This window comes from Brachyhypopomus gauderio, chromosome 18 (assembly GCF_052324685.1).
Source record: "Brachyhypopomus gauderio isolate BG-103 chromosome 18, BGAUD_0.2, whole genome shotgun sequence".
NCBI classification, from domain to species: domain Eukaryota; kingdom Metazoa; phylum Chordata; class Actinopteri; order Gymnotiformes; family Hypopomidae; genus Brachyhypopomus; species Brachyhypopomus gauderio.
The window spans coordinates 529,115-552,908 of record NC_135228.1 but is presented as its reverse complement, the minus strand read 5'-3'; the positions used below and the strand labels follow the sequence as shown (position 1 = coordinate 552,908).

Here is a 23,794-nt window from a genome sequence, read left to right as displayed (position 1 = left end):
GTGTCAGGAAAATTCTAAAGTTTAATAATACATGTAGTTAAATACAGAATAAAGATGATGTGTCAACAAATTTGGGTAAGAATAATAAAACATGTATGACTGTGTAACGTTGGGGTGCAGCATGAAGGACGAGACACGGATCCTTGCTTTTGCAGCCAACGTCACTGCTTTATTCACAGAAGCGCAAGACAGCGCACACAGAAACACCTACATATACACGTAACGTGGAGAATCAGATAACGACAAGCACAAGACACTGCGCGAACGCACATTAAATAGACAGAACACATGAGCCCCGAGTGATTACGAGACGAGCCACAGGTGGGATGGATGAACACACACAAACAACCACACCCACGAGGATCCACTGACGCAGACGGCAGACGACGTAAACACACGCCCACAGGGAGGGGTCCAGAGCTGTTCCGTAACAGACTGGTGTTCTTATCAGGAGAGGAGTACAGTAGACTGGATCTAGGGGTAGTGGAAAAGTACAGGGAGAGAGAGGGAGAGAGACAGAGGTTCTAACTGAGGAGCAGTGAACTGAATGTCAGTGTTCTGATTGAGTGTCAAGGACAGTAGATCAAATTCCCTTACACTAAATAGACGGCAGCTGCAAGCAAACAGCAACAATTAAGACAAGCACTTCTTATTGTTCTTGGACAGGCAAGATCTCAGATTTTCTTACAAGAGGTAAAGTGAACAATTTATTAACAATATACAAGGTTTGTTAATCAGTATGCTTCTAATTGGTTTTATTATTGTTTAGTAAAGTTTAATTGTATGAACTATCAGGTGACATTACAAATTATAAAAAAGCTTCAGACCATAAAAAACAGCTGGTTATCTTAAATTGTAGCTAGTGAGCTTAAGTTATACAATTACACAGTATTCATTTTATAAATGAAATTATATACTGCCAGAAATCAAATACTGCACCCTGAAATCCACCGTACCTCACAAACAGAGGCCAATATACAAACAATAGTAGTCGATGAATGACGAGACTTGACTAACACAACAGAGTAACGAGAATAACAAAGAGCGAACTAAGAAAAATAGTCAGAATAACAAGTGATAGAGCACAAACAGGTGAGATGGATGGGCGAAGGTCAGACAGCTGAACAAGGAGGCGTGAAACTGACAGAAAAGGAAACGCACAATGAAGGAAAACAAGGAAGTGACAAAACAGTCACAGTACTAATAATATCCTCATTTATATAGCATCTTTATGTAGGAGCAATACAAAAAGTACTTTACAGCAGAAATACAATACAATAACATACAATTGAATACAATGAAAGGACAGAAAGAATAAGGTAGGATTAGATAAGGACAGCGATAAGAAATTAGCATAATGTACATAATACAAGTAGAACAGTAAATACCGTATTAATTAATTTTTAACTGTTAAACTAATAAAAAATGAAACCAGTGAGACTATGTAAATGCTCATCTGAATAAATGTCTTCACCACTAATGCACATCACTATGGAGAGTCATGTAGAGTCATATGCGTCTTTGGTCATCCTCTACTCTGCAAGACCTGAATCAGGTTAGGTATTTGGTGTCCAGATGCTGCAACACAAAGTATAGGACAGAATCATTAGACACGTGTTCAGTCAGCAATCAAACCACACACACACACACACACACACACTAATGTTGCACTATTGATAGGCAGACACATATGCCAAGGGGATTGATCTTTAACCAATGGGGTTTTACATAAGATGGTAGACACTTTATTGTTGCAAGTCTTGATCCCTGAACTAGCGAGACTTATGAGATATGTATATAATGCCATCCCATTCGGACCCAGAATAAATTGTTCAAAATATTTTTTAATTTTGATGGGAGAATTCATTTTAAACTGGAGCATTTATTTCAGGGCTATTGAAAAAACACTCCGTCACGAGTGTTACGTTCGCCACCCCCTCCCCCCCCATCAACAAATCACGTTCGCCCCCCCCCCACCCCAGACCACAGGTCAGAGCTATCTGCCAAATTTGGCCTGCAGAAAAATATAGTTGATTAGCCCTGCTTGTTACGTGCCTGGATTTCTTGTTGTGTACTAGCATGTTCTTTTGCAGGTTTTCCATTGGAGGGCGAGTATGAAGACGATATGGAAGACAGGTGCTGCTTCCATTTGACGACGGAACAACGGGATTGGCTGTTTAGTAATTGGTTCCCCTTTTTAAAGAGTTTGTGCTTTTCGTATGGTGGCCCGTGGTGTGATGTTTGTCAGTTCACCACGCGGTCCTCTTTTGCTAATACATTACAGTAGGGTTTTGAGTTGTGGTTTTGTGTATGTTCGGGTACCGCCGATTTGAGATATTACTCCCTACAACGGCCGTTGAGAGCTAGACAGGAGTTTAACGCACCTTACGAGATGTTACATTGCCAAGTAGGTTTCTGCAGAGTAGGTTTCTGAATTGTGTCTGTATGTTTGACCGCCAATTCGAGATATTGGTACTCCATACTTCAGGCGCTAAGAGCTAAATAGTGTTTTAATGCACCTTATGAGTTGTTAGTCATACAGTCATAATCAGATCTTGTGGGTCCATGTTCTTTTGATAAGTTGTTGTTTCGTTTGTATTTTTGTTTGGGTAAGTGCCTATTTATTTTAATCGCCGTTTTCTCCTGTTTTGTGAGCGAATAGGGAGTTAGGGACGATTGATCTGTGTTTTGGTTGTTTCTTTTGCTTTAGGGTAGTTAAAGCAGGGGAGGCCTTTAGCTTGTTTTTGGTTGTTATTTTGGCACGAGCCCATCCAATCCTGTCTTCTTATGTTGTGTTATTTTTGTATGATGTTGTATGATGTAATTGGAAATGGAAATTAGAAAGTACAAAACAAATAAGATAAAAGAACCATGTATGAATGAACCTTGCTGTGTGATGTTTTGGTTATTTATGTTGCGTCCTTTTAGAACGAGCTATTCTGCACTAAGGACCGTAACACTGCTCCAGAGAAATAACTGGAATATGAAAAGACATTTAATAATTAACACGACAAGCAAACACAGAAAACTGTAGTCGAAATTTTAACCCAAAGGAAATATACAAGCCTTACTAAGTGTAACATGAAGCTGTTAGCCAGACAACCCATGAAAGACTTTACTTGAACGAGTGAAACCGGAAAACCACACAACATTATAACTCATATTAATATGAAAACAAGCCAAACGACACAAATATCCCAGGCACTAAACGCTACTCACAAAAGTACTCTAAGCCAATGAGAACACAATTACTCAACACACCGTTCTCTGAACTCCAAACCAAGAATGGACACAAACAAGAATTAATATGAAAACTAAACTTTACTTGCAATATAACTCTAAGCATAGAATCAAATAACACAATACTCCAGATGAATAACTACAAAAACACCAGTACAATAAGAATAACCCACAACCCAAGAACAAACACATGGTGTATACATGAACTAATGAGCAAACCAAATGAGAAAGTGTTAAACCAAGGGCATAACCAAACTAAGGGAAAAACAAAACCCTGACATGATTGACAGAAGGGTGAGACATGACACATGCACATGTGTTTTGATAAAGCTTTGGTGTGAAGGGTTGAAACATTTATGTTATGGTTTAATAGTTTGGTTTTTGTGGTTTTACCCAGTATCAGGGCTGTGGGTCAGTTAAAGTCCCAGGGAACAAAGATAGTTATGACTCAGTGGTTTTGATTTCAGTGGGATCACTTTTTATTCCGTCTCGGCCATTGCTGTACTCAGTATGTCTGTGGGTTGGCAGCTCTGGTTTTATTCTCAGGTTGTCCAGAAGATGGCTTAATGACAGATAAACAACTGGATTCGGGGTCATGTGACATCTCCCTCTAGACTGATTAAGGTCTAGTGATGGGTTTAAAAGATCGCCTAGAGTTTATGGTGCTCAATTGTGTCTTGACTAGTAGCTCCACGCAGTCATGGGTGACACTGGTTGTGATTTTGGCTTTAAAAAATTTTGACCTTGCGAGGTGCTGTGTGGTTCTTAAAAGGGAGTTACAAGATAGGGAAACATCACTATCAGTACTATCTATCCATGTACAGGCTCAGTGAGCACGGTCTATAGGTAAGAGTAGAAAAAGACCTGGCAGAGAATGGGACATACAGTGTGTGTGTGTGAGAAAGACAGTAATGATTGTGCGTGAAAAAGACAGAGAACTAGAGATGGAGACAGTGATATATACGAGTGTGAGTGTGTGTATAAAGAGACAGTAAGTCAACTCACTCTAGTTTCTCAAGTTTACAGTGTGGATCCTCCAGTAGAGCAGAGAGCTGCTTCACTCCTGAATCTCCTGGTTTATTGTGGCTCAGATTCAGTTCTCTGAGGTGTGATGAGGGGTTTGACCTCAGAGCTGATGCCAAAGTAGCACAGTCTTCCTCTGTAATTCTGCACCAAGACAGTCTGCAAAGGAGATAAACTACATGTCAAACACACTCTCCCTCACACATCCACACATTCAGAAACAAAGCTACACCCCTAAACATCACAAACACAGTATGCCGTGGGTGTGTGTGCGCGTGTCATTAAGAGATATAGAGATAAATTAAGTGTATGTGTTGGGGGGGGGGGGATTCCAGGAAAGTTATTGCAGCGTACTTGGGTAAGATATTTAGAAATATTATAAATTGTCGTAAAATGCAGAACGTTTTCAGATAAACATCATGTTTCAGACAGAAGTCCTTAATCAACTGTGCAGGCAAAGTGCTTTGGAATTAATAGCAGGAGGAACCAGTTTGTCATTTTAGTAAAGTAAGTCAACAACTTACGTTAGCACCTCTAGCATACTGTGTGGATCCTCCAGCAGTGCAGAGAGTTGCTTCACTCCCAAGTTTCCTGGTTTATTGTGGTTCAGATTCAGCTTTCTGAGGTGTGATGAGGGGTTTGATCTCAGAGCTGAAGCCAGAGCAGCACAGCCTTCCTCTTGAATACCGCAGTTAGACAGCCTGTAGAGAATGGAGGAAAAACTCCTCAAACAACTTTGTATAGACAAAAATGCAAGCACACATGAAGTGGTACATGTTTAAAATGTAACTGTTAACACTCCTCATATTTACCACTCACACATACCAACAAACAGATGTGCACACACAATTTACACAATTAATTGTTATTATGTGCGGGCATTATTATTATTATTACTTTATTTAGACAGGATAATCTCTGGAGGCTTGCAGACTCATTTACAAGAGAGACCTGTTTTTTTTTTAAACAGCAATGTAAAAAGTTATACAAAATACATATACATACAAATCATTACAATTTACATGCAGTATCGTCAAGGAATAAACTTTCATTTAAAACAAGTGCAAGTGCCTATAAATGTATTTTCCAGATCTTTCAATATAACTATATACTCTTCTGATTCCGCTGAAGCATGTTCCAGATGGAGGGACCAGAGAAAGAGAATGCCTTTTTGCCAAGTTCAGAACGAACCGACGGAACACTGAATGTAATAAAGTCTTGGGAGCGAAGGCTAGGATGTTGCTGTTTACGTAAGAAATAACATGCCAAATATGATGGTACCAGATGCAGAATAGATTTGTAAATAAATGTGTACCAATGTAGAAGTCTACGATTGTGTACAGAAGGCCAATTTACTAAAGAATATAACGTACAATGATGTGTGAAAGCTTTAGTGCCTGTGATAAATCTAAGAGCTCCATGGTAGACAGCATCCAACATTCGCAATGAGCGGGCTGAGGCTTTCATATCCACAATATCCCCATAGTCTAACAGACTCATAAAAGTAGCAGAAACCATAACATTCCCTTAGTCTTACTTGAATAATAGACAAAGTTGTAATAATTGAGATTGAATAATATCAAAAGCAGATTTCAGATGCTCAAAAACAAGGGCAACCGATTTTGCATGGCAATAAATAACCGAGTCATCAGCATAAAAATGCACAGCTGCATTTGTAAGACCATAGGCCAAATTATTGATATAAACAGTAAAAAGAGTAGGCCCTAAAATTGACCCTTGTGGGACTCCCCTAGATATATCAAGATAACTTGATGACTCAGTCTTTAACAGTGGTTGGGTGCTATAGACCCCCATCTGCCCCCAGTGACACTCTGGATTTCAGATTTTATGTGAAGTGCATTTTAAGGAAATTCTTCTGATAGGTGATTTAAACTGGGACTGGTTGACTTCTGTGTCTGATGACTTAAAAGCACATTGCTTATCCTTGAATCTGACTCAGATCATAAATACTCCTACCCGCCCGAATGCTAAGAATTTAGATAAATCAACCCTTCTTGATTTGATAATTACTAATATGCCACACAAATATACTGCTACAGGGGTCTTTGCTAATGACCTAAGTGATCACTGTGTGGTTGGTGCAATTAGGGATACAAAACTGCTAAAAGCTAAGGCCAATATTATTACAAAAAGAAGTCTTAAAAAATTCAGTGAACAGGCATTCCTTTGGGACCTTTATTGTTTTAATTGGGAACGTATAAACATGACCCTTTTAAAGTGTTTAGGGTAAAAAGTTGCGTCAGCCCTTGGTTTACTCCTGAACTGAAAACGTTTTTACATAAAAGGGACCAGCTATGGGCTAAGGCGAAAAAGTCTGGGTGAGATGCTGATTGGTTACGTTTCCGTCAGCTCCGAAATAAAAGTACTGCTTTCTGTAAAAAAGCATAAAGCAACTATTATTTATCTGAAACAACAAATTATTTTGAAATTGAAATGTGAAATGAAATGTGCCATATTTTGTCAATTGTGATTTTTACACCCCAATCGAAATTTGTCCTCCGCTTTTAACCCATCTGTGCAGTCAGAACACACACACACACACTAGTGATTACTAGGGGGCTGTGGATCACACGTGCCCAGAGCGGTGGGCAGCCCTAGCCCGGCGCCCGGGGAGCAGTTGGGGTTAGGTGCCTTGCTCAAGGGCACCTCAGTCATGGCCTGTCTGGGAATCGAACCCACGACCCTCCGGTCACAAGTCCAGTTCCCTAACCGCCAGGCCATGACTGCCCCAGTCTGTATTTAAATGATCCGTGTACATTTTGGAAAATGATTACATCTATTTCTGGTAATTCTCATTCAGGAGAGCTTCCCTCTAAATTAGTAATTGATTCTAGTTTAGTGTCAGATAAAGAAGAGATGCTCAATTGTTTTAACAAACACTTTGTTGCTTCAAACTCCTTGGTTCATGACACAGACTGAGGTTTAATACTAAAATATCAAATTGTCTGGACAATGATTTAGTAACCAAGACTTGGGTCATATAGTGAGACTTTACATATATTGCAACTCCACCACCTTTCGTTGGACGATCTGTATGATAAAAATTAAACCCATTTATAGCCACATCATTATCAGTTATAGAATTTGACAGCCAGGTCTCGGAGACAACAATAATATCAGCACCTGATGGATTTACCCAAATTTTGACCATGTCCAATTTTGCGAGCAAGCTACGAGCATTTATATGCAAAATGTGTAGCCCTGACATGTTATTAAATTCAGCTGGTATATTACAATTGAAAGGACCAGGATTTGGATGAATGCCAGATAATAATAAAAGCATAGCAATTAAGCTTTTACTTGTTATCTTTGTAATTGATAATTGTCTATAGTTATTCCAGCAAAAGGTCTGAGTTTCTGTTGCATAAGTAAACATATTGTTGTGACCAAGACAGCAAATCTCCAGAACCCAAATACAGTGTAAGTGATACTTACAACCAGTAATACACATGCATGCACATGTGAGAGAGAGAACCAACGTCATAATAAGTGTCAGACAGACAGTGATGGTGCACATATGCACACACACCCGTGTGTGCACGCGCGAGACTAAAACAGATAGGGAAACATACGCATGCAGACAGTGATGGTGTGTGTGAGTGTGTGTGTGAATGAAAGAGACTACTCACTGTAGTATCACCAGTTTACAGTGTGGATCCACCAGTAGGGCACAGAACTGCTTCACTCCTGAGTCTCCTGGTTTATTGCGATTCAGATTCAGTTCTATCAGGTGTGATAAGGGCTGTGATCTTATGGAAGAAGCCAGAGCAGCACAGCCTTCTTCTCTAATACTGCAGTTAGACAGCCTGCAGAGAGAAGGAGGAAAAACTCAGACAGCTTGGTATTTTGTGTGTGTACTAACACATCTGTAATGGCTGTGGCATCTCGGAGCGATGAGGCGGATGCATGTGCTAAGAAGAACAAGGTGTCATAAAGGGCAATCCAAAATCAGGGTCATAAAAACAGGCCAGGGTCAAATCCATAGTGATGTAAAACTTGAAATGTGGAATTGAACATAATCGATTCATTTGAATCTCAGTGTTCCGAAAACACTGTTTCGAAGTACGTATCAAAAGGGGAAAGTCATGTGACTGTTCCAAAATTAGGTTTCGTTACGTCATGCAGTTTCGATACATTTAGAAACTTTTCACGCATTTTAGTCCACACTTAAGTTCAAGCAGCTGGTCTGAGATCAGAATGTTTACTGATTACTTGTAATCAGTTGTCCTTATAGTCCAGTTAGGGGGGTGAGGGGGTGTGCGGGACATATACTGTGGCATGCACTCACTTAACATAGGCCTACGTAATCCTACAATATCATATTTACAGTTGGTTTATTAAAACCAAAAAAACAAAAACAAAAACTCCAATAACAAATGATAGTCCAATGAAAGTAATTTAAAAACCAGGACATTTCCTCACTTTTTTAATAAAACCCAGACGTGAAATACGGACATGTCCTGGGAAATATGGATGTTTGGTCACTCTACACTAGATGTTACCCTGACTCACAGTCACACATGCCCACTTCAGCCAGGCACACACCCTCAGTCACCAAATAAGTTTCTGCCTTAGTGGACTCAGGAGCCTCAGGCAACGTGATGGAGTAGAGCATGGCAGAGAGGCTGGGTGTGCCCCTGAAGGCCTTGGAGAGAAAGAGGTGGGTGCAAGCACTGGATGGCAGGCCTATGGGTGGAGGCACCATGCAGTATCACCCCGCTTATGTTCGTCTTAGTGTTCGGAGTCATACAGAGCACATTTCCTTTTACATTCTCCCACACCTCCATCACTCCATCACACTAGGGGAACTGGGTGAATAATAAAATGGACCACACCCCACAGATGCGTTCGGTGCAGACACAGGGTCGTAGTCCAGTCCACCACTATTGAGAGCCCCAATGTAGCAAACATAAGGAGGGAATGATGCCACCTAGGAGTCGAGTCTATCCGTTGTCCCAAGAGGAGGAGCGGGTCATGGGCCAGTATGTCAGCTTTTTCTGCCGTGCCCCCCTTTAGTAGATAAGAATATTTTTGCGCCCCCCCTACACACACACCCCCATATTGACACATGTGCACATGTTTTAAGCCTGGTTTATACTTGACGCGTCACGAGGGTCCGAGCGGCGAAAATGACGTAATCGCGGTGGCTCCGCACGAGGACTCGCGCACTGTCGATTCTCGAGGCCGTGCACCTCCGCGCCTCAGCGCAATGAACAAAGTCATATTTGCAGGGTTCATACACCTTTATAAGGTGGAATTAAAGCACTTGTACGTCACTTTAAAGGTCCATTTCAATATTTCCCAGAACGCTATACTTAATTAAGTTAAATATTTATACATATACTCGAAATAATTCGCTTTTTAATCACATTATTTAATGGTTATTTATTTTCAAAATGCCCAATGTTAACGTCTTCACGTTCTCTCATGTTTCGTCCTGGAATTACAAGAGGCTCATATTTGTTAACATAATTCAAGAGAACTGTTCAGTCAGACAGATATTTGTTGTGAAATGAAGTAGTTACAATTTCAAGCATTTTCAAGTACTTTAGCCTAAATTCCAGCACTTTTCAAACCTGAAACACAAAGCAACATTAAAATTTGTCAGGTAAATGTTTCTTCCCCTGTTTTTGAGGGGTGTTTCTTTATACTACCACATATCGTTTAGGAGAACACTACAAAGAATGTGATGCGGCTAGTATAAACGCCTCCACCATTCGCGCAGATTCATAGATGTATATTTCTATCTACATATATATATATATATATATATATATATATATATATATATATATATATTATATATATATATATATATAGTGTGTGTATATATATTTATTTATTTTGATGCCTGGTGTAGCATCAGGTAAAAATGTTCTTTCACCGGTTTTGCAGGGGCTTTTTATTCTCCACTGCCACCTATCGCCACCTATCGTTTCGGAGAACACTGCAGTGAAGCTCGCGCAAGTATAAACGCCTCCACCGTTCGTGCAGGGTCGTGCGAGGTGGGCGGAGTCACGCGCTACGGTCACTCGCCAAAATAAAACCAGGCTTTACTTCCAAGCTCCGCGCCCCCCTTGCAATAGCTCCACGCCCCAACTAGGGGGCGCGCCCTCCACTTTGGGAACCACTGCCTTAGACCAACATGTGCATGATGTGTGAGCAGTTTTTGGCACACTCCTGTGCAATCGCTTGTATTGCAAGCTCGAAAAGTGCGAGTTCCACCTCAGGGAGGTGAACTTCCTAGGCTACACCATCAGGCCAGACTCCGTGCACATGCAACCCGGCAAGGTGGAGGCTGTGGTGGGATGGACCATGCCTTATACACGGTACGAGCCCCCTCTAGTGGTCTAGTGGTCTGAAACCGATCGCTTACCCAATAAACTGAGCCCAGTGGAATGCAATTATGGATTTGGAGACTGTGAACTGCTGTCCATGCATCTCACATTTGAGGAATGGAGACACTGGCTGGATTGGGCGGGACATCCTCTTACGGTTATCACAGACCACAAGAATTTAGAGTACCTAAAGGGTACTGAGGCTGAATGCGCACCAGGCGCGGTGGTCACTCTTTTTCTCTCGCTTCCAGTGTCAGGTGACTTACCATCTGGGAGAGAGGAACACCTGCGCCAATGATCTCCCTCGCTCGTTCCCCGACAGTACCGAATCTACGAGGGAGGAACCGAAGTGCTTTATTGGTGCAGTGGAGTGGGACATAGACAGAGCCATCACTGCTGCTAACCCCAATCAGCACTGTTCACCTCACTGTAATTATGTTCCTCCCGCGCAGCACACAGCTGTTGATTAGACCCTTGATTAAAAAACAGAATCTCGATCCGCAGATTCTAGCCAACTATAGACCAATTTCTAATCTCCCATTTATCTCTAAAATTCTAGAAAAAGCAGTTTACAATCAGTTAAACCATTATCTCCAATCAAATAGTATCCATGAAAAGTTCCAATCAGGATTTAGACCGAACCACAGCACTGAAACAGCTTTACTCAGAGTAGTGAATGATTTACTGATATCGTCAGATAATGGGCTCATCTCGTTCCTTATACTGTTAGATCTTAGCGCAGCTTTTGATACTGTAGACCACAACATTTTGCTGGATCGACTAGAAAACACAGTAGGTTTTAAATGAGTTGCACTTTCCTGGTTTAGATCATATCTGACCGACCGCTTCCAATGTGTAAGTGTTAATAATAAAACATCTAAATCTGTTCAGGTTAAATATGGTGTCCCACAAGGGACAGTCCTAGGACCACTTCTATTTACACTTTACATGTTACCCTAAGGCGAGATTATGCATAAGCACGACATCAGTTTCCACTCCTACGCAGACGACACCCAACTATATTTATCGGCTAAACCCGATGATTTAGGTGTAAACAGTAAAATCGAGAAGTGTGTAGAAGAGATAAAACATTGGATGGCGTGTAACTTTCTAGCACTAAATCCAGATAAAACAGAGCTAATAATAGTTGGGTCTAGGGCAGCGAGTGACAAGATACGTAATGTAGCGTTGAATCTACATTCCTTTACTATAACCCCCAGCTCAGATGTAAAGAACTTAGGTGTCACAATAGACCCAGATCTCTCGTTCGATTCACACATTAATAATATAACTAGGGTAGCGTTCTTTCACTTACGCAACATTGCTAAAATTAGAAATATATTAAATACTAGTGATGTGGAAAAGCTAATCCATGCATTCATATCCCCTCGCCTAGATTATTGCAATAGTCTTCTAGCTGGATGTTCTGGTAAATCGATAAACAAACTCCAGCTGGTTCAGAACGCAGCAGTGCGAGTTTTAACGAAAACTAAAAAATTTGATCACATTAGTCCCGTACTATCGTCATTACATTGGCTGCCAGTTAGATTCTGTATTGACTATAAAATACTTTTATTAACATATAAAACACTGCATGGCTTAGCTCCAGAGTATCTTAGTGAACTTATTGATCATTACAATCCAGCACGTTCACTTCGTTCACAGGACGCAGGCTTATTAACTGTTCCTAGGATCAAAAAGATCACAGCAGGTGGAAGAGCCTTTTCTTTTAAAGCTCCACAACTGTGGAATAATCTTCCTGCCTTTATTCGGGACTCAGACACAGTCTCAATGTTTAAAACTCAACTAAAGACTTATCTGTTTAGTTTGGCATTTGAATAATCTGTTACATATTTACCACATCACATATCTTTCTTCTCTGAGGTTCACTTGGGGAGTAACACTGCAGTTGGAGCCTACAATTCCAGTATCATCGCTCCGACACGGAATGAAAACCTGGCATTAATCATAAGACATTTACATTGACAATATCAACACCCAGAACTTTCATTCTAGTTACCTTATACTTAGCCTGATTGTGTGATTTGTTTGTAACTTGTGTATTATTCTGCATAATTTGTTTTTGTATAATTTGTGTGTTAACGGGCCGCCCAATGGAGGATGGGTTCCCTCTTGAGTCTTGGTCCTCCCAAGGTTTCTTCCTATTCCCCACCATCTAGGGAGTTTTTCCTTGCCACTGTCGCCTTTGGCTTGCTCATTAGGGATTTGGACCAATAGTAATTGTTAACCTTGTAAATCCTGTAAAGCGCTTTGTGACAATATATGTTGTGAAAAGCGCTATACAAATATATTTGATTTAATTTGATTTGATTTGATTAGTTGGGCTCATTCATCCCTGGGGACAGGACACCCAGGCTCCACCCGCATGTCACAGCTGCCGGGGGCTCGTTACTGGTGGCCGGGGATGCACCGTGATATCCTGACTCACATGGCTTTCTGCCCGGAATGCACATGGAGCAAAGTGCCACTCACGCCTCCTGCTGGTAAGCTACTCCCCTTGCCAGTCCCCAAGAAGCCATGGACATACATCGCTCTGGATTTTATAACGGGGACTTTTCTCCCATGGTGTGGGAGACTGCGTACCTGCTATTCTGGCATGTGTTTTGGCAGATCAGTTTACCTGAGGACATTGTATCAGATAGGGGACCGCAGTTCACCTCACTTCTATGAATGTAATTCATGTCAAAGTTTATCACTGTCAGTCTCACGGCCAGGTAGAGCGGGTCAATCAGGAGTTGGGGCAATTTCTGCGGGCCTATTGCAGCATTCCCTCATGCAGTCCAGTATGGGTAAGACACCATTTGAGAGCATGCTGGGTCGCCAGCCTCCCCAATACCCCTGGAACGCTGCCTCATCAGACCAGCCCGCCAATGAGGACTGGTGTAAGAGAAGCGAGAGGGTCTGGGCGGACAACCATCAGTGACTGGACGCAGCAGTGCAACGAGCTCAAGGCACATGGCAGGAGGAGTGAGGCACCTCCATACAAGGTGGGAGACAAAGTTTGGGTGTCAACCAGTGACGAGGGGCAGCTGACTCACACACGCCCACTTCAGCTAGGCACACACCTTCAGTCACCAAACCACTCCCCAGATCCCAATCACCACACTATTGACACCTGTTCCCTATTTCACACAGCAGTTAAGTCCACAGGTTGTGCAGTTCAGAGCTGCACATTGTTGAGCCTTTGCCTCACATTCAAGGACAGCTGTCGTCTTCTCTTCTTGGAAGTCTCCTCGTCCTTGGTCTGCCTCTTTGGACATTGGTAATTGCTCCTATCTCCATGGTTATTGCCTTTTAGCCCGCGTCTTTGTGTTTCTTTTATTATGGACAATAAAGCTTTCAGTTTGCAGCCTCTTCCTCCTGCCACCTCTATACCCGCGTCACATAAACAGTACATGGATAGAGCATACTATACCTATAAGACATACAGAGACGGGGGAATGACCAAACAATACTACAGACACAAACTAGTAAAGATTTACAGGAAAACTACACATACAATGAACTAGAAGACATGATTTACAATTCATTAAATACACTTTACCACAGCTGAAATATGACACCAGGAACACAGCTTAACTACAAAGATGACTAGACAAAGACAGAGGAATATCCATACGTACAAATCACAAATACAAAATAGGAGACATACAAACATACATACAGACATACATATTTACAGGCCTGGTAGTTTTCAGGCGCCACGCCACAATTCCGGCGTACCGACATGTCCGCGAGAAAAAAACATATTTTATATATATTTTATATTAAAAATATTGACGGAAAAATTCGTCAAATCATAATAATAAACCACACACATGCGCGTGCTGTCTGTTTTGAGGCTGAAATATGATCCTCTCACTGGATAATCAGTGCTGGATGGATGACGGCGGTGTCATTTGATTGACTTGCGGGTCATTTCGCTTTCTGATTTTCGGACTTTACTTAAAAAAGCTACCTCCCTTCAGCCTTAAGTCCAGTTTATTTTGGTCAGTTAATGTTTTCAACTTGATTGGTCGTGCCGAAGACATTAATGCATAAACATCATACAGGCAGTCCAGGGGTTACGAGGTTCCCGAGTTACGATTTTTTGTGGTTACTACACATCTCCCATTTACTGTTTAAAGCCTCGTTTGGACCCAAGTGGTTCTGCGTCGTAAACGGAACTTGGTGTTTGGTGTGCGCGGCGTCAGGATTAGTTAAACGCAGCTATGGATAAAGGTATTTGCCAAAAGGCTAGCTTTAGGATAGGATAACTGCGTATAGTACGTTATTTACGTACAGTTTGTAGCCTACGTATGTTCCGATTTAAACCGAAAATCGATTTACGACGGATCAACGTCGTAACCCGGGGACCGCCTGTATTTCAGACATCGGAAGAGCTTCAGAGGATAAATTCAGTATTTTATCTTTATTCTGATTAAGTTAAAATTTTATCAGAAATATAAGAAAGTGGGGTTTTTTTTGAGCCGGTACAGGTGGTCAGATGATCTGGTTCATCTTGGCTGCCTTACGGCGTAAGGTGTAATACATGAACAAAAGCACAAAATGTATGTCCTAATAATCCAACACAAAATATTTATTAAATATTTTATATATTAAAACTAACTATAATCATAATACTTGTAATTCTTTTAAACTTTATTTGCATAATTTCTTTGAGTTGTCTGGTATCCTATAATTTACTCACAGCAATGAATAAATAATTAATCATGCCTGTTTTTAAAATATTGTGTCTAATTGTGTTAACAATCTTTAGGTTACAGCATTTTCTCAGAATATTAATAGAAATTTGTTTTTTTATTTCACGATAATGATTACCTGACATATTTATTCTTAATTAATTTAAAGATTAATTATTAAATATTCTAAATATGGTACAATTTGGCGGAGGCAAGTATAGAACGAAACCTAAACGCACATATAAAAAAATCTTCAAACATTGACCCTCCCTCAAACCAGAAATCAAGAGACTAAATACAAAACTTAATTGAAGACAAACAGCTGTAACAAAAGGGGTGTGGCTACACAGAACGTGAAGAAACCTGCTGACAGGGAAACTTACTCTTCTGTCTTGCTCATTCTCATTCTCTATCTCTCTCATCTAATTCATTTCAGGTGTTGCTTTCCTTTGACTCACTTGTGTGTGTGTTTGTGTGTGGGTGGTAGGGGGTATAAATAAACACAGACAGTAACTCACTCTAGTATCTCCAGTGTACAGTGTGGTTCCTCCAGTAGAGCAGCGAGCTGCTTCACTCCTGAGTCTCCTGGTTTATTGTGGTTCAGATTCAGCTCCATCAGGTGTGATGAGGGGTTTGTCCTCAGAGCTGAAGCCAGAGCAGCACAGCCTTCCTCTGTAATTCTGCACCAAGACAGCCTGCAAAGAGAAGGAGATAAACTCACTTACAAAACACACAAATGCAAATACAATGTCAGCCACATATTACCACATGCACAAAAACAAGAATCAACAGCCCATACACACAAACACCCTAATACATAAATGTAAGTGTAAACAAAAATTGCTATCGGACACATACAGACAAAAGTATATGACACAACCACACAGTATGACACAAACATCCCCTGACTTACAATTCATTTGGAAAAATGTTTGCAACTATTTTTTTTGTTTATTTCTGATTTAGGTGGAATTGTTATTAAATTATTTCTCCCTTGGTATTGTACGTGTGGGACAGTAACTCACTGTAGTGTCTCCAGATTACAGTGTGGATACTCCAGTAGAGCAGAGAGCTGTTTCACTCCTGAGTCTCCTGGTTCACTGAAGTTCAGATTCAGCTCTCTCAGGTGTGATGAGGGGTTTGATCTCAGAGCTGAAGCCAGAGCAGCACAGCCTTCCTCTGTAATACTGCAGTTAGACAACCTGCAGAGAGGAGAAAAATACTCACACTTACAGTTCAATACACACGCATATCTATATCTGTGTGTGAGAGAGAAACACTTATGTCTGTGTTTATGTTTTTATAAAGATACAATGGTATGTGACTGTGTGGATAAAGAAACAGTAAGTCAGTAACTCACTGTAGTTTCTCTATTTTACATTGTGGATCTTCTAGTAGAGCAGAGAGCTGCTTCACTCCTGAGTCTCCAGGTTTACTGTAGTTCAGTTTTAACTCTCTCAGGTGAGATGAGGGGTTTGACCTCAGAGCTGAAGCCAGAACAGCACAGCCTTCCTCTTTAATACTGCAGTAAGACAGCCTACAGAGAGAAGGAGAAAAACTCCTCAGACTTACAGTTCAACACAAAAACAAACACACACACACACACACACACACACACACACACACACACACACACACACACACACACACACACACACAGATCACTACATTCTAGCACAGGGGTGCCCAAACCTTTTCAGCTTGCAGGCTACTTATAAGATGAGCAAGTCAAAATGATCTACATACAATAAAAATGCTAAAGAAATGTATTTCTTCTATATTATGATTATTTAAGTTATTATTATTTAATAGTGTGTATTCTTTCCTTCCTTTTCCTTTTTTCCTTTTAGGATAAATAAAGTATTTTATTTATTAAAGTATCGCTAATTGTAGTGAGAAACACTCACAGTCCTTCCAAAGTTTCTGGGTCAAATCCTCGACCATGGTTTCAGAGCGCCGTGTGACTGTATTCCTCGATAGCTGGAGAGCTTTGATTGAAGATTATATTTCATATTTGTTTTAAATGTCTCGGAACAAGTAATTAGCAGCTTTAAGAAATGCCTCTTACAGGGTTGCCAACTTTTGACGTTCGCTTGGAGTGAGATTTTAACCTGGAGGAGGTGGGGAGTGTAAAATTGTTGAGCGGGGAGGGGGGGGGGGGGGGGCGAACGTAAGTTGTTGAGCGGGGGGGGGGGGGGGGGGGGGGGGTGGCGAACGTAAAATGGACACAAATTAAGTGTTATATCGCAATCTAACGATCGCCGGTGGTTGGCGCCAGAGCGAACTAGTAACTCATTGAATCATAGATATGGATCAGAGGTAAAAAAACTGGATTTTTTTTTTCCGCATGAGATATCGGAAGTGTGGTGTGAGAGCGTGTGAAAACGGTCAAATGCGTGTGTCTCACGCTCAATGCATGAGAGTTGGCAACCCTGCTCTTATCATCTCGCCATCTTGGAAGGATTTCTTGTGTTTAACAATTAAGTGACTCAGCTGAAAGTGATTTAGCTTTTGTGGTCAGATGTGAGATAAATAACTGCTGTTCAGACAACTGGGATGTTAGTTCTTTCACCTCAGGAAAGTCAGTCATAGTTTTCATGAACAGTCGGAAAATGCAGCAACAGGAATAGCAACAGCACACTGACAGATGAGGAAAATGCACTTCTGTATTCTGTATGAAGTGGTAGGTTTTAGGCTACTTACTCGGACCAGCTACAGCACTCATTTTTATATCCTTTGTTGTATTTAGTTTAAATAAATTGGAGGCTAGCTACGCTGCAAGGTAACTGAACAAGTTAGCGCGGTTTAACGCGCATGCGTAGGTTGTCAGAAGTACAGACGTCAGATTGGCTACCCTGTATGTCAATCAAAATACAACCATCAGTGCAGATGGATGATAGCCTGTCATTCATCTCCTACTTTTTAATGTCATGCGATCTACCCACACTTCCTTCGCGATCGACCAGTAGTTTGCGATCGACGTATTGGGCACCCCTGCCCTGCTCTAGCACAAGCACACATTGTAATGGTGTTCCTCTCATTTTAATACAAGCACATTCATATTCTCAAATACACACACACACACACACACACACACACACACACACACACACACACACACAAAATGAAGATCAGTATATAATCTCCAAATGTTCTTTACAAAACACAATCTCTACAATGTCATAAGAATAATTCAATTTCAAAGAATCACTCACTCACTCACTGAATCACTCAACAACTATTTGTTGTTGCACGTATAGCGAATAAGAATAAAAGAAATTATTTTTCTAATTTCTATTTCACATAAAATCCTTCCTCATTTATCTTTGTTATTTTAGTAAGATTTTTTTTTGACAATTTTATGTTACTATTCTGAGTATAAGTGTGAGGGGCAGGGTGAGCTAAATAAAATGGAAGCAATCACGCCAAGTCTCAGGGAAAATGTATGGTTTAATAGTAAAGTGCGCAAACCAAAAACCTGTGACTCTATCCAAATTAAGGATATAATAACCAGCGGTCAACTGGTACAAAGACAAGACATATATAGACAAACAAACGACCCTCAGGTGAGATGGATCACGGGCTCCGCCCACCCAAGGGACGAACACAAGCAACCCTTGACAGGACAGCTGCCACTGTAGACGGGGTCGACCAGTAGCGGGCCCGCCGTACCGTGACAATAAAGCGATCAGGGAGGAGGACACTTATTTTGTCGCGCTGTTTTCTCATTATCCCTGCGGTTCTTCTCTCTCCTCAGTTTGCTTTAAATTTCACTGAGGAGAGGTGGGTGATTTCTGTGCTCTTCATAAAGTATTGTTTTAAAGTTGTTTAAGCACTTATAATGCACTGAATAAGTTATGTGAAATGTATTTTAGTATCGAGATGTTGGTGTTTTTGTGTGCATGTACTTAGCGTAGAGGGTGATTCTTAATCCGTGCAGCAGATTTCATGAGTTAATGGAGGTTCGGCTACCAGTTATTAGGCTAAAATGGTGTGCTTTTCTTCTCAGCTGCTTGTGTGTGTGAGACAGAGAATTTCAGTGAACTCATCCAATGTTGTACTTTTTGCCACTCTCATTTTGATGCACAGTAAATTGTTTTAATTGAAATGTTTTATTGTTCATTTTAAATTGTATTAATTTAATAAGATTTGATGTTAAAAAAGGGAAAGAAATGTGCCATAATTGGAGGTCTCTGTCTTATATGTATTGTGCAGGAATTTATTTTATAGCTTTGAATGTTTTAATTGTGAAGACTCAGTTCGCAGAGTCAGGAGAGCTGCTTGTGTGTGTGAGGCAGAGAATTTAAGTGAACTCATCCAATGCTGTACTTTTTGCCATTCTCATTTTGATGCACAGGAGAGAGAGAAGGAGAAATTAACTTTGTCATATGGCAGAACATGTCCAGTCTTTCTATCCTGATTACTGGTCAAATTAAGATGCCCTGGAGAAACACTCCTTCTATTGTAAAATTTAGGCAAGATTGTAGGCAGGCTGAGAGACGTTGGCGAAGGTCAAAATTGCAAGTACATTTTGATATTTTTAAAACAACATTGCACAATTACAACAGTGAAGTGAAATCAATTCATCAAATAATAACTCGGCTGTCCTGTTCAGAAGTATAGATCAGCTAGTAAACCCCACCTCCTGTGTCTTCCCTGAGACTGTTTCAGTTGAAAAATGTGATGAGTTTGCAATATTTTTTAGGGACAAGATTACTAGTATAAGGCAGAACATAGCAACAAGCACTAATAGACTATCAACCCTTATATCAGTTACTCAGCCTAACTTTAATATGTCTTATTTCCAAGAAGTTGACATGGTAACACTACTTGATGTGATTTCATCACTAAAATCCTCTACTTGTGAACTGGACCCTTTACATGCTTTTTCAAGCAGGTTCTGAGCTCATTAGAAAATGAAGTTCTAACGATTGTTAATCAGTCTCTGCAATTGGGTGAATTCCCAAATTTTTTTAAAACAGCAATGGTTAAACCACTATTAAAGAACAGAAATCTTGATTCCACAATTCTCAATAATTATCGACCTATATCTAACCTTTCCTTTCTTAGCAAAATCATTGAAAAAGTTGTGTCAATCCAGTTGAATGATTATGTAAAAGTAAATCAAATAAATGACACTTTTCAATCTGGTTTCAGATCTCTCCACAGCACTGAAACAGCCAAGTTAAGGTAGTAAATGACTTGAGATTGAATAAGGATGCAGGCAAACTCTCAGTCCTTTTTCTGCTGGATTTAAGCGCCGCTTTTGACACGGTTGATCATGAAATTCTTCTTGATCGACTACAGAGTTGGGTAGGCCTTAGTGGCTTAGTCTTAGACTGGTTTAGATCATACCTAACTGGGCGTGATTACTATGTAGCATTAGGTACCTCTTCCTCCACACGTCAAAAAATAACTTGTGGCGTCCCCCAAGGATCAATTCATGGGCCATTACTATTCAACCTGTATATGCTTCCGTTACCACATATCATTAATGAACATGGTATTAGTTATCATCAATATGCAGATGACACTCAACTTTACATTTCTCTAGAACCTAAGGCACTAAAATCAATTTGCTCACTGTTTGACTGCATAGATGATATACAGACATGGATGTCTGACAATTTTCTGCAATTAAATAAACAGAAGACAGAGGTTCTTGTTCTTGGCAGTGATTCACAAAGGAATGATGTCCAGACCTATTTAAATCAAATGAATCTGAATGCCAGACAATGTGTTAAGAACCTGGGCGTCACCTTTGATAATGAGCTCAGCTTCAAATCACACATCATGACTACATGCAAGACAGCTTATTTTCACCTTCGAAACATTGCTAAGGTCCGAGATATGCCCACTCTTGCTGATTGTGAAAAACTTGTCCATGCATTTATCATATCAAGGCTAGATTATTGTAATGCTGTTCTATCTGCTCTTCCAAAGAGCTCTATTTCTATCTGCTCTAGACCCGCAGGAGAAAGGGAGATCATATTACACCTGCACTCCACTCACTGCACTGGTTACCTGTCAGCTTTAGGATAGATTTTAAGGTTCTAGTCTTGGTTTTTAAATGTCTTCATGGTCTTGCCCCTCTTTACCTCAGGGAAATGATGGTTAAATATGTTCCAGTCAGGTCTCTGAGGTCTTCAAACAGTAATCTACTGGTGATTCCTAGATGCCGATTAAAGATTGGCGAGGGTGCTTTTAGCCACTATGGCCCAAAGCTCTGGAATTCTCTTCCTGAAGAGCTCAGAGGCATTTCATCCCTGAATAGTTTCAAGAACAGTCTCAAAACATTCCTGTTTAGATCTGCTTTTAGTTAAGAAACTCTAGTCTATTATTTTATAATTTGTCACTTTATTTAATTATTTCTTTTTATCTTTAATTTTAATATTTTATTTTTATCTTCTTATATTTACTTCCTCTATAGATCTGCTTTTAGTTAAACTTTGTCTCTCTCCTCAGCAGAAACTTATTGCAGAGGTTGTGACTTCTCTCCTGGTACGTGTTTACACAGGCGACGCCAGACGCAGTTCATAGGGAACTGTCAGGATCGGGGATCTAACTCGACAAGAGTCGAGAGGTTTGGCGGTCGAACTCCATGGGGGGGGGGTATACAGGTGGCACCATTGGTGGTTATCAGGTAGGGTAACTGAGTGATTGGGAATTTCACCCTCGGCTGGGAGTCGAGCACCAGGTGGCCGTGCATAACTGTGGGCCGACGAGCACACAGTTCGAATAAAACCAGTGAGAGTGAAGGTCGCACTCTGTGTGAGTGTTTGTTGTTCTAGAGAGCGTGGGTGAGCTAAATCTGTTGTAATTATCTTAATTAGTTTTATTTACTTTACTTTTTTATTATATTGTTTACTTTACTTTTTTACATTTTATGTTATTTTACTTTAATTTCTTCTAACATTTTCTTTTTGTCTTCTCCTTTTTATGTTTCTTTTATTTATACTGTAAAGCACTTTGAGTTGCATGTATGTATGAAAGGTGCTATACAAATAAAGATTATTATTATTATTATTATTATTACACAACGCAGAGAGTCTCAAGGGGCAGAGTCAAGTCAACAGAGATAGACACACACAGACACAAGCCCGCTACACACACAAACACACACAGCCATACAGGCACACATGCTCAAGAAACAAACACATATGCAGACAGTGTTGGTCTGCATATGTATGTGTTTGTGTGATAGAGAGAGACAGAGACAGTGTGTGAGACAATAAGTCAGTAACTCACTGCAGTATCTCCAGTGTACAGTGTGGATCCTCCAGTAGAACAGAGAGCTGCTTCACTCCTGAGTCTCCTGGTCTATTGCGATTCAGATTCAGTTCTCTCAGGTGTGATGAAGGGTTTGATCTCAGACCTGAAGCCAGAGCAGCACAACCTTCCTCTGGAATACTGCAGTTATACAGCCTGCAGACAGGAGAAAAGCTTGTCATACTTTTTACATCAAAATTTTAGTCAATTCAAGTCAAGTCAAATTTATTTATATAGCATTTTTTATAACACATGTTGTCACAAACCTAATGAGCAAGCCAGAGGTGACAGTGGTAAGGAAAAACTCCCTATGATGTTGGGTATTAGCAAGAAACATTGGGGGGACCAAGACTCAAAAGGGAACCCATCCTCCATTGGGCAGCCCGCACAATACACACAAACTAAAATACAAACACACACATTAAATCACTTGCACATGCCACACATGCAAACACACATCTCCCACACACATTACCACATGCCCAAAAGACACAGGAACAGACAACTCTCAAACACAACCACACATACACATGTACACACAAAAAAACAAAACACATAAATAACCAAACAAAAAAGCAAAAACAATATTTCTGTATCACAAACACACACACACAAACACAATATTTCTCTATCACAAACAAACACACACACACACACAAACACAAACATTACCACGCACACAAATACACACAGGTATAGACAGCACTCACACATGCTTGTGCACACACAAACATGCACAGGCCTACCCACACCCCACCTATGTGTGTCTTTGTGAGAGAGACAGAGAGAGAAACACAGTGTATCAGTAACTCACTGTAGTTTCTCCAGTTTACAGTGTGGATCCTCCAGTAGAGCAGAGAGCTGCTTCACTCCTGAGTCTCCTGGTTTATTGTAGCTCAGATTCAGCTCTCTCAGGTGTGATGTGGGGTTTGACCTCAGAGCTGAAGCCAGAGCAACAAAGCCTTCATCTGTAATACTGCAGGTAGACAGCCTGTAAAGAGACACACATAGACACACACATAGACGCACACACAAAAATGCAAACATTCTGTCATATGCACACCATAACTCTAACTTCCATTTTTGTTGTAATGGTGTACACACTCTACCCCCCTCCCCCAACACACACAATCTACACACGTCTTTATACATAAAAACTGTACACGTCACCCACACAATTTTCCATTCAAACAAAAAATG

At 40.5% G+C, this 23,794-nt stretch overlaps 1 protein-coding gene across 6 annotated transcripts in view; it reads right to left on the bottom strand.

Annotated features, from left to right (window-relative positions):
- Positions 1–3: 3 nt before the first annotated feature.
- LOC143481331 (NACHT, LRR and PYD domains-containing protein 12-like) overlaps positions 4–23,794 on the bottom strand; it is a 47,544-nt gene continuing 23,753 nt past the window's right edge. For 4 of the 6 annotated variants that reach the window (XM_076979301.1, XM_076979302.1, XM_076979300.1 and 1 more), the window contains 9 exons: positions 23,409–23,585; positions 22,574–22,750; positions 16,686–16,862; positions 16,351–16,527; positions 15,844–16,020; positions 7,914–8,090; positions 4,788–4,964; positions 4,246–4,422; positions 4–1,578 (listed from right to left, as the gene is read on the bottom strand). In XM_076979301.1, the coding sequence (XP_076835416.1) occupies positions 1,557–1,578; positions 4,246–4,422; positions 4,788–4,964; positions 7,914–8,090; positions 15,844–16,020; positions 16,351–16,527; positions 16,686–16,862; positions 22,574–22,750; positions 23,409–23,585 (1,438 nt within the window). In that variant the 3' untranslated portion in view covers positions 4–1,556. The remainder of the gene's footprint in view (positions 1,579–4,245; positions 4,423–4,787; positions 4,965–7,913; positions 8,091–15,843; positions 16,021–16,350; positions 16,528–16,685; positions 16,863–22,573; positions 22,751–23,408; positions 23,586–23,794) is intronic. The other 2 variants (XM_076979304.1, XM_076979305.1) reach the window with 2 other exon arrangements.